The sequence below is a fragment of the Dendropsophus ebraccatus genome, chromosome 3 (assembly GCF_027789765.1).
Source record: "Dendropsophus ebraccatus isolate aDenEbr1 chromosome 3, aDenEbr1.pat, whole genome shotgun sequence".
Taxonomy (NCBI): domain Eukaryota; kingdom Metazoa; phylum Chordata; class Amphibia; order Anura; family Hylidae; genus Dendropsophus; species Dendropsophus ebraccatus.
The window spans coordinates 91104430-91118782 of NC_091456.1; the positions used below are offsets into that span (position 1 = coordinate 91104430).

The 14353-nt window shown below is 37.6% G+C and overlaps 1 protein-coding gene across 1 annotated transcript in view; it reads left to right on the top strand.

Moving 5' to 3' along the window:
• The window catches only part of CPLX1 (complexin 1), a 188961-nt gene extending 175098 nt beyond the window's left edge, over positions 1-13863 (top strand). Inside the window, exon 4 of the mRNA XM_069964377.1 lies at positions 11079-13863. Within this exon, the coding sequence (XP_069820478.1) occupies positions 11079-11273 (195 nt within the window). The 3' untranslated portion in view covers positions 11274-13863. The remainder of the gene's footprint in view (positions 1-11078) is intronic.
• The last annotated feature ends 490 nt before the right edge of the window (positions 13864-14353 follow it).

Here is a 14353-nt window from a genome sequence, read left to right on the forward strand (position 1 = left end):
AATTCCATAAATGTTATTATACTGTTGATGTTGAAGCAATAAATGGCAGATTATACCTTTATTGTTTTTCAATGTCTGAAGCCATGATTAGTGGGTATGTTAAATGTGGACTGTGGCTGTCGACAATCTAATCATTTTTCTGTGTAATAAATTGATTTCTGTTTAATTGTTTCTGGTAATATAATCGGCGATCTAATTCAATATTGTGTATACAATAGCATATTTGTGTATACACAGCAATCTAGTGTGCTTTACAGTCATCACAATTCAAGTAAAATTCCATATTAACAGTGATTAATAAATGCATGAAGCCATCTTTATATCACTTAATGGCTAACATATACACCCATAGGAATTTCTAGTATCTTACAGGCAGAACAAAATGAGCACCAATTTACAGAATCTCAAAGACGGATTACAGCTCCAATCTTAGTGCCAAATATTTCTTGTGTTCTCTGCACAAATAATGCAATCACAGTATTGATTTCTGAATTCATTCACAAAGCAAGTGCTTCCTGTATAATTACAAACATCTTAAAGGATTTTCTTTCTTTTGTTTGATGCAGTCGGACCTCCCTGAGAACATTTCTAATCAAAGCGTACCGCTGAATACAGAATATTTCTGAAGTGAACTTCAAAATATTCTTCAAAATCTCAGAAGTCACAGTATATTGTGTGTGGTTGTTTTCACTTATCTCACCTTCCCAGGACAAGCACCACCTCAGGAGCCATGCAGTACGGATATTGGGATAAAGTTATTAAAGCTTTAAAATCAACCCAAGGCCATTTAAATTGTGCCACCAGATCTTCAGCATGACCGAGAAGTAGGAAAATGTGTGCCTATATCTCAATTACTAAATTTGTAGATTTGATTAGACATTTAACAGACTAAATATTAGGGTAAATAATAAGAAAAAAAATATTGTGATTTTCATTAATCACCATACAATAGATTAAAAGGAACAGTTACCTTTTCTACTGTTATGTCCTGAGTTTGTCCTGATCTCCCAGCACATACAGATGCCATGCCGCCCTGATACCATCTTATCTATCTAATGATGGTGAAGACAAGTATTCTATCACTATCTTTGGACTAAGGTTGTCATTCACATACTGTGTCATAATCTACTGTGAGTTCCATTGCAGTGAGTTTGTTCATTATGTCTTCATTGATGCATGGACTGACTTGGTTGTTTCCTGGCAGTATAATTACTACTGATGCTATCGGACTACTAGTTGATTATATACTTATCTGACATCACAACAATCTGGGGATGACCTTGCTTTGGTATACAATTACCACACTGATATTACTTGTTTTCTGATTATCTTTAAGCACCCTTAGTTATTTGTGTAGCAGTGTTAGTTTTTATCAATTTTATTTCAGCTGCCATATAATGATCTCCTTTGTAGACTATGGTACTGTACTTGTTTATTAGTTAAGCTAAGCAGCGTTACATTATTTGCTGACTGATGGATTTAATACAGCTTTTTTTTTTACTCTAAGTGTCTGACCTTTTTACCTTTTCTATCCATAGTATGTATCCATATGGATTGGGATATGTCAGATTAGGTTCCGATGTGAGATCATCCCTTACCATGACAGGGGTCCTGCAGAGGAAGATAAAACCTAAGATATAAGCCTCATGAAGGGGACAGTTTTTTATTTTTATTTTTTTATAATTTTTTTTAGTTACATTTTAGTTGACATGTTATATTCGAATTATAGTGTAAAATAGATTTGACAAGAAAACTAAAAGTATAGGGAGAAAAAATGAATTTAACATTTGGAAACCATGAATAGTTGCTTCAAAGAGGGTAAAATACAGAGAGCTCAGCATTATAACCTGCGGGTAGCATGAGTGCAGGATAAGAGATACATATTCCATATCTGAAATACAAATTTAACCAAAGGAGAGTGAGATCCTGTAAGTTTAGATATCTTATCACATCTGCTGTGTCTTTGTGTTAGCGCCATCTGATCTAAAATAAATGATTCAGATGTAAGTTAGTGAAGAATGGTCCTGATGCAAGCAGATTTATTACTATTGTCTTTCAGTGAATTGCAGTTTTCAGTTTCTGAACTATTGTTTGCTTTATAGGCTTAAGAAAACGTTGATACCAAGCATGCTTCAGTTGGTCAGAAAATGAACTACATATCCATCGGGCATTTTACGTGAAATGTGAGATTGAGATTGGCGCCATCATCATAGTGCATTATACATATGAGGGGGGGGGGATTTATCAAGTATGCTGGTCTTAAATTAAGCCTCGCTCCCTTTCCCCAGCCGAATTCACTAATAGTTACACGCCTCTTAGTAAAACAGCCGTCCGGGAGCCCGACCCTGCCTCGGCATTCCAAATCTACACCTGCTTCCAGGGAGAAGAGGCAAATCTGCACTGTCTTCCTGGGGTACACCCTGGCTGCAATGTTCTTAAATGTCTCCCATAATACATATCATGACCCCAATGTATGTTATTAAAAGATCAAGTAATGAATGTAATCATATGACTCTCAAACCTAGGAAGTAGGGACTCTCCGGTGATCTCTCTCAATGTCATCAAGACAAATCTTTTTAAGGTTACAAACACACTTGGCGGGTCTGCAGCGAGTCTCCATGCTGCGTTTTTGCAGCGAGACTCGCTGCAGATCCCGGCCCTATACTTTTAATGGCAGACAAACACGCAGCAGGGATGTACATCCCTGCTGCGAGTTTGTCTGCAGCCCACCCCATTAACCCCCCGGCCGCCGGAGCTGATACTTCACCTGATCCCGGCTCCGGCGGTTCCCGATGTCTTCAGCAAGCCGGAGCGGGGACCAGGTGAAGTATATGCTCCAGCCAACCGCCCGCAGCCCCGGCCGCCCGATCGCCCCCCCCCCCCCGCAGCCCTGGCCACCCCCCCCCCGCAGCACCGATCGCACGCCCCCCCGCAGCACCGATCGCACGCCCCCCCAATCGAGCGACCGGGGCTGCAGGGGGGCGTGTAAGCGATCGGTGCTGCAGTGGGGCGTGCGATCGGTGCTGCGGGGGGGGAGATCGGGCGGCCGGGGCTGCGGGCGGCTGGCTGGAGCATATACCTCACCTGGTCCCCACTCCGGCTTGCTGAAGACATCGGGAACCGCCGGAGCCGGGATCAGGTGAAGTATCCGCTCCGGCGGCCGGGGGGTTAATGGGGTGGGCTGCAGACAAACTTGCAGCAGGGATGTACATCCCTGCTGCTTGTTTGTCTGCCATTAAAAGTATAGGGCCGGGATCTGCAGCGAGTCTCGCTGCAAAAACGCAGCATGGAGACTCGCTGCAGACCCGCCAAGTGTGTTTGTAACCTAAAGAGATACTATCACCCCCTGACTGCCTACAAAGCTGGTGGCACAGCTGGATAGACATTAAAGGGGAACCATCAGCAGGTTAGACAAATCTAACCTACTGATAGCTCCCTATTTCACAAGGGACGCCAAGGATGAAGGTATATCTTTTATCTTCATCCTCAGCTTCGTTTCTGTGCAGTTTTAATGTAGTGCTATGTACGGTAAGGCTGTTTGGAGCACTGCCACACACCAGAGTACAGATCCGTCCCCGGCTGGTCCCTTTTAATGATTATCAGAGGAACAGCCCAGCTGGAGGCGGGGTAGATCAGTGCTCTGGGGGTGGAGTACTGCTCCAAACAGCCTTACCAGACACAGGAATACATTAAAACTGCATGGGAACATCGTCCGGTGCCCGATGCGCAATAGGGAGCTATCAGCAGGTTAGATTCGTTTAACCTCCTGATAGTTTCCCTTTAATAAAAGCATTCAGAGCATACATTTGTTGTTTGTGTTTTTATTTTGATGAAAAATGCTTTTATTTGGTCTGTGAATAATGTTAAGGAGGCAGTGCCTATCATTCTCTGGTTCCTAGCACTGCTACACCTAAATGTACTGTATGCCTGCCCCTTTGCACACGCAAGGCCAAACAGTGAGGTGTAGCAGTGTTATACACTCCTTTACATTACTCATGGCTCAAATAAAGGCCTTTTTTTATGCAAAAAAAAAAGGAAGGAGGGGGCAGACAACAAAGATATGTTATAAATTCTTTATTGATACCTATCGAGCGGTGTAGCCAGCTTAGTAGGCAGTCAAGGGGTGAATGTGGCCTTATGAGGCTGTATTAGGGTGCCTTCACACCTACCGACTCGCAGCGTTAATAACGCTGCAAGTCGGCTAGGTCCTGGCAGATCACTGTCATTACATACACGCAGTGGTCTGAACGACCGCTGCGTGTATGTAAATATGCCGGCCGCTTAACCCCTTCTGATGCCGCCCGGCTCCTGCTCCAGCTCTGTATACATTACCTGTCCTCGCTCCACGGGGTCCCGGCGTCCTGCTCTCTCGCCTGGCCAATCAGTGGCTGCGGCAGGGCAACACACTGATTGTCCGGCCGGCATCAGAAGGGGTTAAGCGGCCAGCAGATTTACATACACGCAGCGGTCATTCAGACCGCTGCGTGTATGTAATGACAGTGATCTGCCAGGACCTAGCCGACTCGCAGCGTTATTAACGCTGCGAGTTGGTAGGTGTGAAGGCACCCTTAGTGTGTACAACAGCAATCACAAAATAGTCTAACAGATGCCAGAAGGAAATTCGTAGTTGCTGAATTATCTGAAAATCTGTATAAATCATTTTTAAGAAGCTTGTGAGATTGCCAGGTGATGCCATTTGCCCAACCAGCATAGTATAGTATAGGGCACATTTAAAAGGAGACTTATTATCATTTAAACTAAGGGGCCACCCCACCAACCGGTCTTCTACAGGTCTTCTTTAGTGCAGTTGTATAAAAGTGCTCGCTTCTATTTAACATTAGCGCAGTATTTAAGATAAGTGACACTTTTAATTAGTTCATGCTGATTTTTTGTCTGTGCAGTTTCAAACAGCTTATAGATGCAAGGATTAAAGCTCTTGCGGCTAGAGAAAATCTGGTATGTGCTACCATGGTGCTCACTGCCTCAGGAGCTTTCCTAGTGGGGATTTACAACAGAACAATGACATCTCTCACTCACACATCTGTGTAGAGCGCCATGGGAAAAAAAGCTGTATTTTGGATTTGCGGATTGTATCTTAGTTTCTAGCATTATTTAATATTTATTTTTAATTATTTATTATTAAATCTGTAAATTTCATTTATTCCTTGTGGGTTATTGAAAAGAAAAGGATTTGTAGTTTTAAGCTTCAGAAAGAATGTTTGTACTCCAAAGTCGTTCCCAAATCAATGCAATGTATTCTAAAGCATTTAGCCCCAGCCGCAAGATATACTGTAAATTTACTAATAAACCTTCAAATTAAAGGATTTGTTTAAGCAGAGTGCATTCTTCTCACTCACTTCTTCCAGGAGTTCTGAACTTCCAGAAGTAAGCAAGCAAAGTACTTTTTGATTCTTGAGGTGGTTGTAGGTACATGGTCAGTATTGTTTGAACCTACCTGGTCCTAGATGACCTTTTATTTATACTATAAGGAATATTACTGATGCCTTCCGTATCCTCCATCATTTTTATGCAGTTAAAATTGTCAGGAGGTGTTTACAGATGTGCCCTTTCTTACCTTTCGTTATGGCTTAATATGTCACAACATACATGCCAAGATATTACATTACTTTTACGGTTAATGATATGAATTGCAGAATGTTCAGATTTTGCTAAGATGTCATTTGGTTGTATTTGTGTCATGGGAAATTAGAATCCTTAAAGAGGTTGTCCAGGCAAAAATAAATTGTCCCTGATTCACAGGATAGGGGACAAGTAAATGATCATAGGGGGTTTGACCTCTGTACCCCACGCTAATCTCTACATCGGGCCTCCAGCTTCTTTGTTATGAATACAGCCATGGGTACAACATGGGGCCCATGGCTCTATTTATTCTATGGAGCCTCCAGAAAGAGTTGAGTAAGCCTGTAAGTGTTAACTCAGCTCTTTCCGGTGGCTCTATTGTTTCCTATGGAGCCATTAGAAAGAGCTGAGTAAGTTGGAAAATCCTTACTCGACTCTTTCTGATGGCTCCATAGGTTTCATGCTACTTGGAACTTAGAGAAAAAGGATATACAAAGTAGCTTTCTCCGAGAAGGAAGAGAATTTACTTTCTAGTGTTACCTAAATCAATGACTCCTTTAAGAGGCTTAAAGTGTACCTGTCGTTACAACTTTCAAAATCTAAATCAACAGAAGATGTGATATAAAGCAAGTTTGCAATTTACATTCATTATTTTTTGGGGGTTGTTAACATGCTGTAAAACAAAGCTGAACTTACCAGAAATCCAGGTCCAGTCTCCTGAAGGAAGATTTTCAGACTTGGGCTGGTTTAAAAAAAAGCAAACACAGGAATTCCAACTAGTACAGAGAGTCACGACTCAATATGTCCATCAATCACATGAATGCCTTCTCTCTGTGAGCACTCAGATGGTCTGGGATACACAGAACTTCCTGTTTTCTGATTGTTTTCCGTTTTTTGAGAAAACAAGAGTAAAAAAACAGGAACTGCTGTGTTTTCCATGATAACAAAAAAAAAAAAAATTATGAATGTAAATTGCAAACTTGCTTTATTTCACATCTACTGTTGATTTAGATTTTGAAAGTTATGACGACATTGACACTTTAAGACTTACTGTAATAGCCAAAATCTTTTAAAAATACAAATATATTCATCTGTAGACAGCTGTTATGGGTTGTTGCTCCTCATTGGTACAAATCAGGGTGCTGGATGGCTGGAGGATAGGTCTTATTATGAGAATGAAAGAAAGTAAAGAGAGTGCAAAGGATATGATGCTGATGTCCAATAGCTGGCACCAGTGAAAAAAACCCTTCTGAAAAATTAACTAATAATTGTGAAATAATATTAAATATCCTGCTTTTAGTGCCATACACATTTTACATGTTATTATTTTTTTTAAACAGCAATTTGAATGAAAGACGACACTTGCATGACTTTTTTTCAATCAGTGTAGGAATAAACTAAGTTTTATTAGACCTAGCAAGAAATGATCATTTTTTATCTTTTTGTACATGTGGAAAAAGATCTATTAGAAATTATACAAATCTATTGACTTAAAGGGGTTATCCAGCAAAAATGTTGTTTTCTTTTCAGTCTGATACAGTGCTCTCTGCTGACATCTCTGTCCAAGACAGGAACTGTCCAGAGCAGGAGAGGTTTTCCTCATATTTGTCTTGATAATTACATGTGTATCTCTGTAATGGAAACTGTTCATGCTATGTAAATAAAATTATGATGAACATGACATTTTAAGGAAAGACGCCTTAGCGGCCATCTCGATAAGCAGATGGCCGCTAATATTGATCATGATCATTATCAGTGTCTGTCTGTATTACAAGATGGCCGCCTTCCCCAATATTTTCCCAAACAGGGAACATACCTTAGAAGTGCTTTTCATGCAGCTCTAGCTTCTCTTATAATTAAACAAATCGTCAGAAACCATGATTAGAGATTGTTTTCATATGATAAACAAACTAGGAATGAATTATCACTTCAAATATTTTTTTTTTTCCCTTAACAAATGGTTTAATTAACTAAAGAACTTAAAAATGAGATACAGGAAAATATTTGGTAGTAAAGCTTTCCCCTAACATAGAAGAACAAGGTACACATTAGTAAATTCCCTTTTGTGATAAATTAATAACTAAGGGTTAAAGAGGTTTTCCAGCAATGTACATGGGTGGCCATAAGTTTATAATGATGAGTTATATTACAAGGTCAGCTGTTTGTACACTAAGCTGATGTGTTTAGTACTAAAGGGAAAGAACTTTCCAGCTTTCCAGTGAGATTCTAAGGGGTTGGATCTCCACCTATCAAACATTAAGCGACTTGATCTTGATTTTTAGACACTTGTTATATAAGGATGAGTTAGAAGCCCATGAAATGTTGACAGTCGCTGTATTTAAACCTAATTGTCTGAATTTTTACATGATATACATTTCTAAAAAAAAAAAAAAAGTCCCCTTATTTACCCCAATTCTAGAGCATGTTCGAAAATAGAAACATTGCCTATAGAATTTTTTTAATATTTATTTCTATAAATGTATTTATACATAATACAATCATAATTCCAATTTTAATTAAATCATTATAATGCATGTATTGTATTTAGAATTCATGTATTCATGCTAAGGGAAACTATAAACTGCTTAAACTTTCAAGATATTTACAAGGAAAATAATTTAAGTATCTAAAGTGAAAGTACATGATTGGAGTCAGTATAATTGTTTTTGCTGTTTAAGTTTCCTGTGGGAATAAATCAATTAATATATTCTGCAATCCTAGTCATCTACTGATGGCTTTTTATGTAAACCCGTTTAGTTTTCTTCCTAATGTTAACTATAATTAATAAGAATATAGCCGTAGGGATAAAGCTACATTTACTCAATGCAATATTTTTGACTAAATGTCAAATTTGTTTTAAATATCAAATGTATGAATTATTGGAGTGAAATAATTGAAAGTCAGAATTAGTCTCTAAATGTTCTCTGAATTATGCTTGTCATGGCATAGTATACAGATATTTTGGGTAGTCACCGCATTACATATGACTGGTGTGCCTGTAGGCAAGAATAGATGTAAAATCCCTTTAACAGGACAGCTACGTCCTAGAATACTTCTTACAGTTTCTGTAGCTGGCTTACCCTTTATATTAAAATTACTAAAAATATTCTTTTGAAGGGAATTAATAGGAATTTAATAAATCAATACAATTATTTAATGAAGCAGGGTTTCTTTTCACCACCTATATTTCCTTCTATTTTATCAATAAAGAGAAAATGAAAGCACATTGTCTAAAGACAACGAAGAGAACTTTCTCAAAAGGAAAACTTTATTCTTAACCCTTTTTTGTCTTATGTTGGTTGCATATCAGTGTTAACAATGTCTGACTGTGTGGGTAGGAGCCACCTCGATGCCAAGGGGGTGGTAGTACCCAAACGTAATTGTGTTCATACACTTAATGAAGGGGTAATAGAGAAGACATACCAAAGTTTTTAATAGAAAATACAATACTAAACTCACATGTCAAAAAAATAGAAAGGTTCTTTTTTAAGAATTGAAACAACAAAAGTAAAAGATGACATGGTATCTGATATAAATGGTTTGAATCAGGAGCAAAATTAAATCAACCAGAGTGAGAGAATAGAATGTATCTGCATTAATGAATGTCACTGCAGGGTGTTATGTAGGCTCAGAGCCTAATATATGTATGTGTGTGTATATATATATATATATATATATATATATATATATATATATATATACACATACACATTTAACCTGAGCACTTCACCATTGAGCCCAATTCCTTCTTTTTTTTCCAGACATATAGAAATAAAAAGTAGACACAAAAGGGGAGATTTATCAAACATGGTGTAAGGTGAAACTTGCTTAGTTGCAACCAATCAGATTCTGCCTTTCATTTTCCAAAGAGTGTGTGAGGAATAAAAAGAGGAATCTGATTGGTTGCTAGGGGCAACTGAGCCAGTTTCGCTTTATACCAGTTTGATAAATCTCCCCAAAAAATCTCAAAATACCCTTTAAGGGTGCGTTCACACCTACAGGATCTGCAGCTGATTTTCTGCAGCAGATTTCAGTTAAATAACTGAACACAGCATCAGATTTGATGCTGTGTTCAGTTATTTAACTGAAATCTGCTGCAGAAAATCAGCTGCAGATCCTGTAGGTGTGAACGCACCATAAAGGGGTACTCCAGCGGGGGGGGGCACTTTTTTGCTGGAACCGGGGAGGAGGTGGCCGAGGGAAAAGACGTCCACTCACCTCCCCTGTTCGGTCCCGCATCTCGGTGCTCTGGTGCCCGGTTCCTGGCCGCTTCCGGGTGTCTGTTGCGGGCCCGAGGCGTGACGTCTCAGGTTCGCTCAGCCACTCAGTGAAGGAGGCAGGATCCATTTCAAGTCTGCTGGAGTACCCCTTTAACAAAAAATAAAATTTTTCTAAAACTTTGTACATCATAAAGCTTAGGTGAAGTGTATGCTAACATAACTCTTCTACCAAAATGAATGAAAGTGGATAAAAAAATAGACTTATATTAAAAATGGATTCCCTGTTTATAAACTGATGGCATATCACCATCCCAAAGGTCAAATTGCACCAATCCTAAGAATAAAGTGGCTGTAGATATGTTCTATGTTCACTGTACTTTTATTCTGAACAGTGGTGTTCTAGACATTCACTGTGAAGAGGATAACACAGTTATGCTGGATCTTTTGCATGACAGATACCACCAGCTACCAACAGGCCATGTGGACCAATAATGGGGCCATCCGGGTTCAGTTGTCTAGTTTGTAGTGTTTTTTACATTCATTTAGATCAGATATATGATCAGACCTCAAACCACAATGCTTAAGGCTATGTTCCCACAATGTCTTTTTAGACAAAAGAACGGCTATTATTTTTTTAAATAATGGCCGTTATTTTTATAAAGGCAACTGTAATAAATTATCACCATTAACGGCCATCATTATAAAAAAAAAGGTAAAATATTTTACCAAATAAAGACACTGTGGGAACATAGCCTCAAAGTTGAATATTTTCATTCCATGCAATGTGTAAACTTAAAATAGACTCATTGGACCCACAAAAAATGTGGATATATCCTTTAAGGATGAAAAGTAGCTAATAGCCCTAATAATGTTCTAGTTTGACCCCCCCCCCCTCCCTCCCAAGGATTAAGAATATCAAAATTTGAATACATTTAAGAATATCATAATGTGCACATGTTTGAAGAGTAGGCTCACTGGTGCACATGAATAAGCATTGTGGTGCAGTGTGATTCAGTCATGGCTTATAAATGACCTTTCAGAATAGGCATATTAAAATGACATGCACTCACCACATTTAAATGAGCAATCATTCTATATAAATATACCAATCTGTATTATGACACATTTTCAAACATTTGTTCAGCCTTTACATGCCATGCAGTTTTTATGCTATCCAAAGAAATGACCAGCTAGTAATTTTATTTTATATTTATAATGTAGATTTGCTGTCTGAATGATTACAGGGTAAACCTATTTTCTTTGTTTTGCATCCTACAGTATGGGATAAAGAAGAAAGAGGAGAAAGAAGCTGAGGCACAAGCTGCAATGGAAGCCACAGCTGAAGGCAGCTTGACACGTCCAAAGAAGGCCATTCCTGCTGGGTGTGGAGATGAAGAGGAAGAAGAAGAAAGCATTCTAGACACAGTTATTAAATATCTACCGGGTCCACTTCAAGATATGTTCAAGAAGTAAAAAAAAAAAACAGTAGACTAGCAGACTGTTTTAAACGTAATCAGAAAAGCAATGGATTTCCCCTTGTTTAATGGGAGATTTCAGTATTGCCACATGCTACCCTCCCTCCCGTCTCTAAACCTTTGCTCACTATAGTCCCTCCACTTTCTTTTCTCCTTTCCTTTTGTACATAGTTACATACAGTAGACACCTCTCAAAGGATGTCAAGGTTATGAGCTGCAGTCTACGCAATTTTATTAAAAGCCATAGTACAATTGTATGTTCAATCTGGCAGTTGTGTACACAATTTACATTTTTAATCATGTCAATGCATTGTTAACCAGGTATAGTCAGTGGGTTGCTGTTAATATAACATATAGTTTCTGACCAGTTAGGAAATGATCGATATTGACATTTGCTTCTGGCAGACAAAAAGAGCAACTTATCCTGAGGATTTAAGGGAACATTTATTTTTCATTTCATGTTCATCTGACAGTAAGAGACAATTCAGAAAATGAACCATGTAAAACTCCTATGCCTGGGACTTCATAATAACCTGTATAACAGCCTCTACGACAATATATCGACTGTGTAGTGCTGATACATAATGTTTTCTATTAAACAAGAATAACATAAGATTTTATATTGACGTATTTGAAATTACATTTCTATTATTACAAATGACACTTCAAAATACCAGTTACTCCATTTACTTTCTAATGTCACTCTTTACCAATCACAATTGCTAGAATGAAGACAGCACAAAGTTCTAAGCCATTTGTACCACAATTAACATTTCTATAGTCAGTAATATATTTAGTATTCTAGACTTCGACTTTTAGACTACTACGGCATCTTAATATACAAGTTACAGTTACATACATATTTAACTGGGAGACCACAAAATAGCAGCAGATCCTCTCTGAAAAGGATTTATGGCTATGTATGTTAACCCGATGCTATAAGATGCAATATGCATTGTTGTTATGCTTAATAGGAACTATATATACACTGTGCTGTATTAGAGCAGTATGCATAGTTTAAAAAAAAGACAACTCTAAATTTCTCAAAAAGGGTCAAATCGTCAGCTATTATCTTCAAGCTAAAATGTTGTGAATCATCAGGCACAGCATCTAGTGAATTAGGAGTTGGGTTGCCCAAGGAAGGTGTACTGTTTTAAGACTTGTACATAGGTTACCATTTACAATTCATTTATTGGGATGCCTTGAATGATGCCATATTTATCTTAGGAAATAGATTATACAATACAGATAGCCTTTTAAGATGTCCCAGCCTGATTTTTTCTTATATGACTATACAGTATCAGGCCTATTTCATATAATCGTAATAATGCCCCATTATAATATTCATATTGCAGCTGCAAGACTTGTTCCCTTGTGGTTTTCCAGAATCAAACTTTTATCAACTATATTATGGTCTAAGTTAAGTTTATTAGAACCATAGGAGGTCCAGGTCTTGGTAATATTATATGGCTGTTAAAGCATAGTCCCATTATATACATTTTAATCTGTGTCTAATATGAATTATATTTAATGTACTGTAATGGACCTTCCATTTACTATAGAGAAAGTCTAAATATTGTAACTTAAATTATACTATATAACAGAAATATTTTTAATGTTAGATTATATAAAATACATATCTTTTCTAACATACATATAGAAGCATTAACATTATATGTATTAGGCACATAAACCTAATTAACAAATGTAACGCGAGGCTTTAATGCAAGACCAAAGAGAAGCCTGGTTCATTTGTTCACGCAACACTGAATATCTCTGTCATCCTTCATCTCCTTCTGTCCATAAAATGTGTTTAATCTCAGGTAATTGAGGTAGTCTTTTGTAATTTTTTTTGTCTTCTTATTATGGAAGGGGTAAAATGAATTTTGCAAGGCCTAAGATTCTACCACCAATAGTGAAATAGCTTTGCAACCCCCTTCAGTTTCAAGCTAGAATATTGGAGAGTTGTCCTCTAAATTTTTGGAGGGGAAAGATGAAGTAGAATAATGCGGCATTTTTTTTTTTTTTTTTCATAAATGACATCTACCTTTAGAGAAAGCCATATAAAATCAGACTGCAATATTATTTTGAATGCTACTATGTGTAAAAGAGAATAGATCATGTGTTTAATTTGCACTGGAATTTCTCTACGTTTACTGTGTGTTAGTTTAGTGTTTTCCCCCTTCTGTGTCAGAGTAACACATATCAAGGCTGCTCTACATGTCTCTTTCAACAAGCTTACTGAAATACTGTCATGTATCGTGCAGATCTGCTGATGTGAACTAAATGTAATGTCTTCTGTGTAAGCTATGTTAATATGTGTTTCCTCTCTATGTTAGTAAAATGTTTGGGTAACAGTCTTTCAAAAATGTTCACACATAGAATTTTACCTGCTCAGCCATAATTTTGTGATTAGCGGAATCATTTTGTAATTTAAATGCTCATATACTCAGATCAGATGCATGCTTTAATCTTCTCTGTGGCAACAAGAGGAGATGTAGAGACTTTGTGAATGTAAATTTCATTCGTAATTTGCCTGCTTCTCCTCATTGCATGATATCAGTTCACATGTTCTTTTATGAGTGGAATCACAGCCAATAAAAAATAAAGTGATTTCATGTTTTTTTACATTGTTTTCAATTCATTTATTTGATTGGTCTTCGTACTGTAGCAAATTTAAAGGAAGAAATATCTGAAACATCTTGAATGAAACATGAACACATTGTACATTCAAATATGTTTATTTTTGTCAGAAATTGAAAATCTTTGGTCGCCTTTGAAAAGGATTTTTTTTTATTTGTACCAATTATGGTGTAAAACCATTAGACTACTTTTGCTTCTGCAGCCCATACAATTACTGCTGTATGAGCACTATTTTCTCTATACACTTGTACACAGCCTTTATGATTTCCTCATGTAAGCTGCCTTTGATGTGCTCTCTTCTCTTTTTCCCTCTTCCCTGCTACTATCTTTAATACTGTTCACAATTAAACAGACCCTTTTATAGATATAGGCGATCCATGCCCTAAACGCAGGCCGTATAATTGCTTGCCAGTATTCTACCGAACTATGGCAACT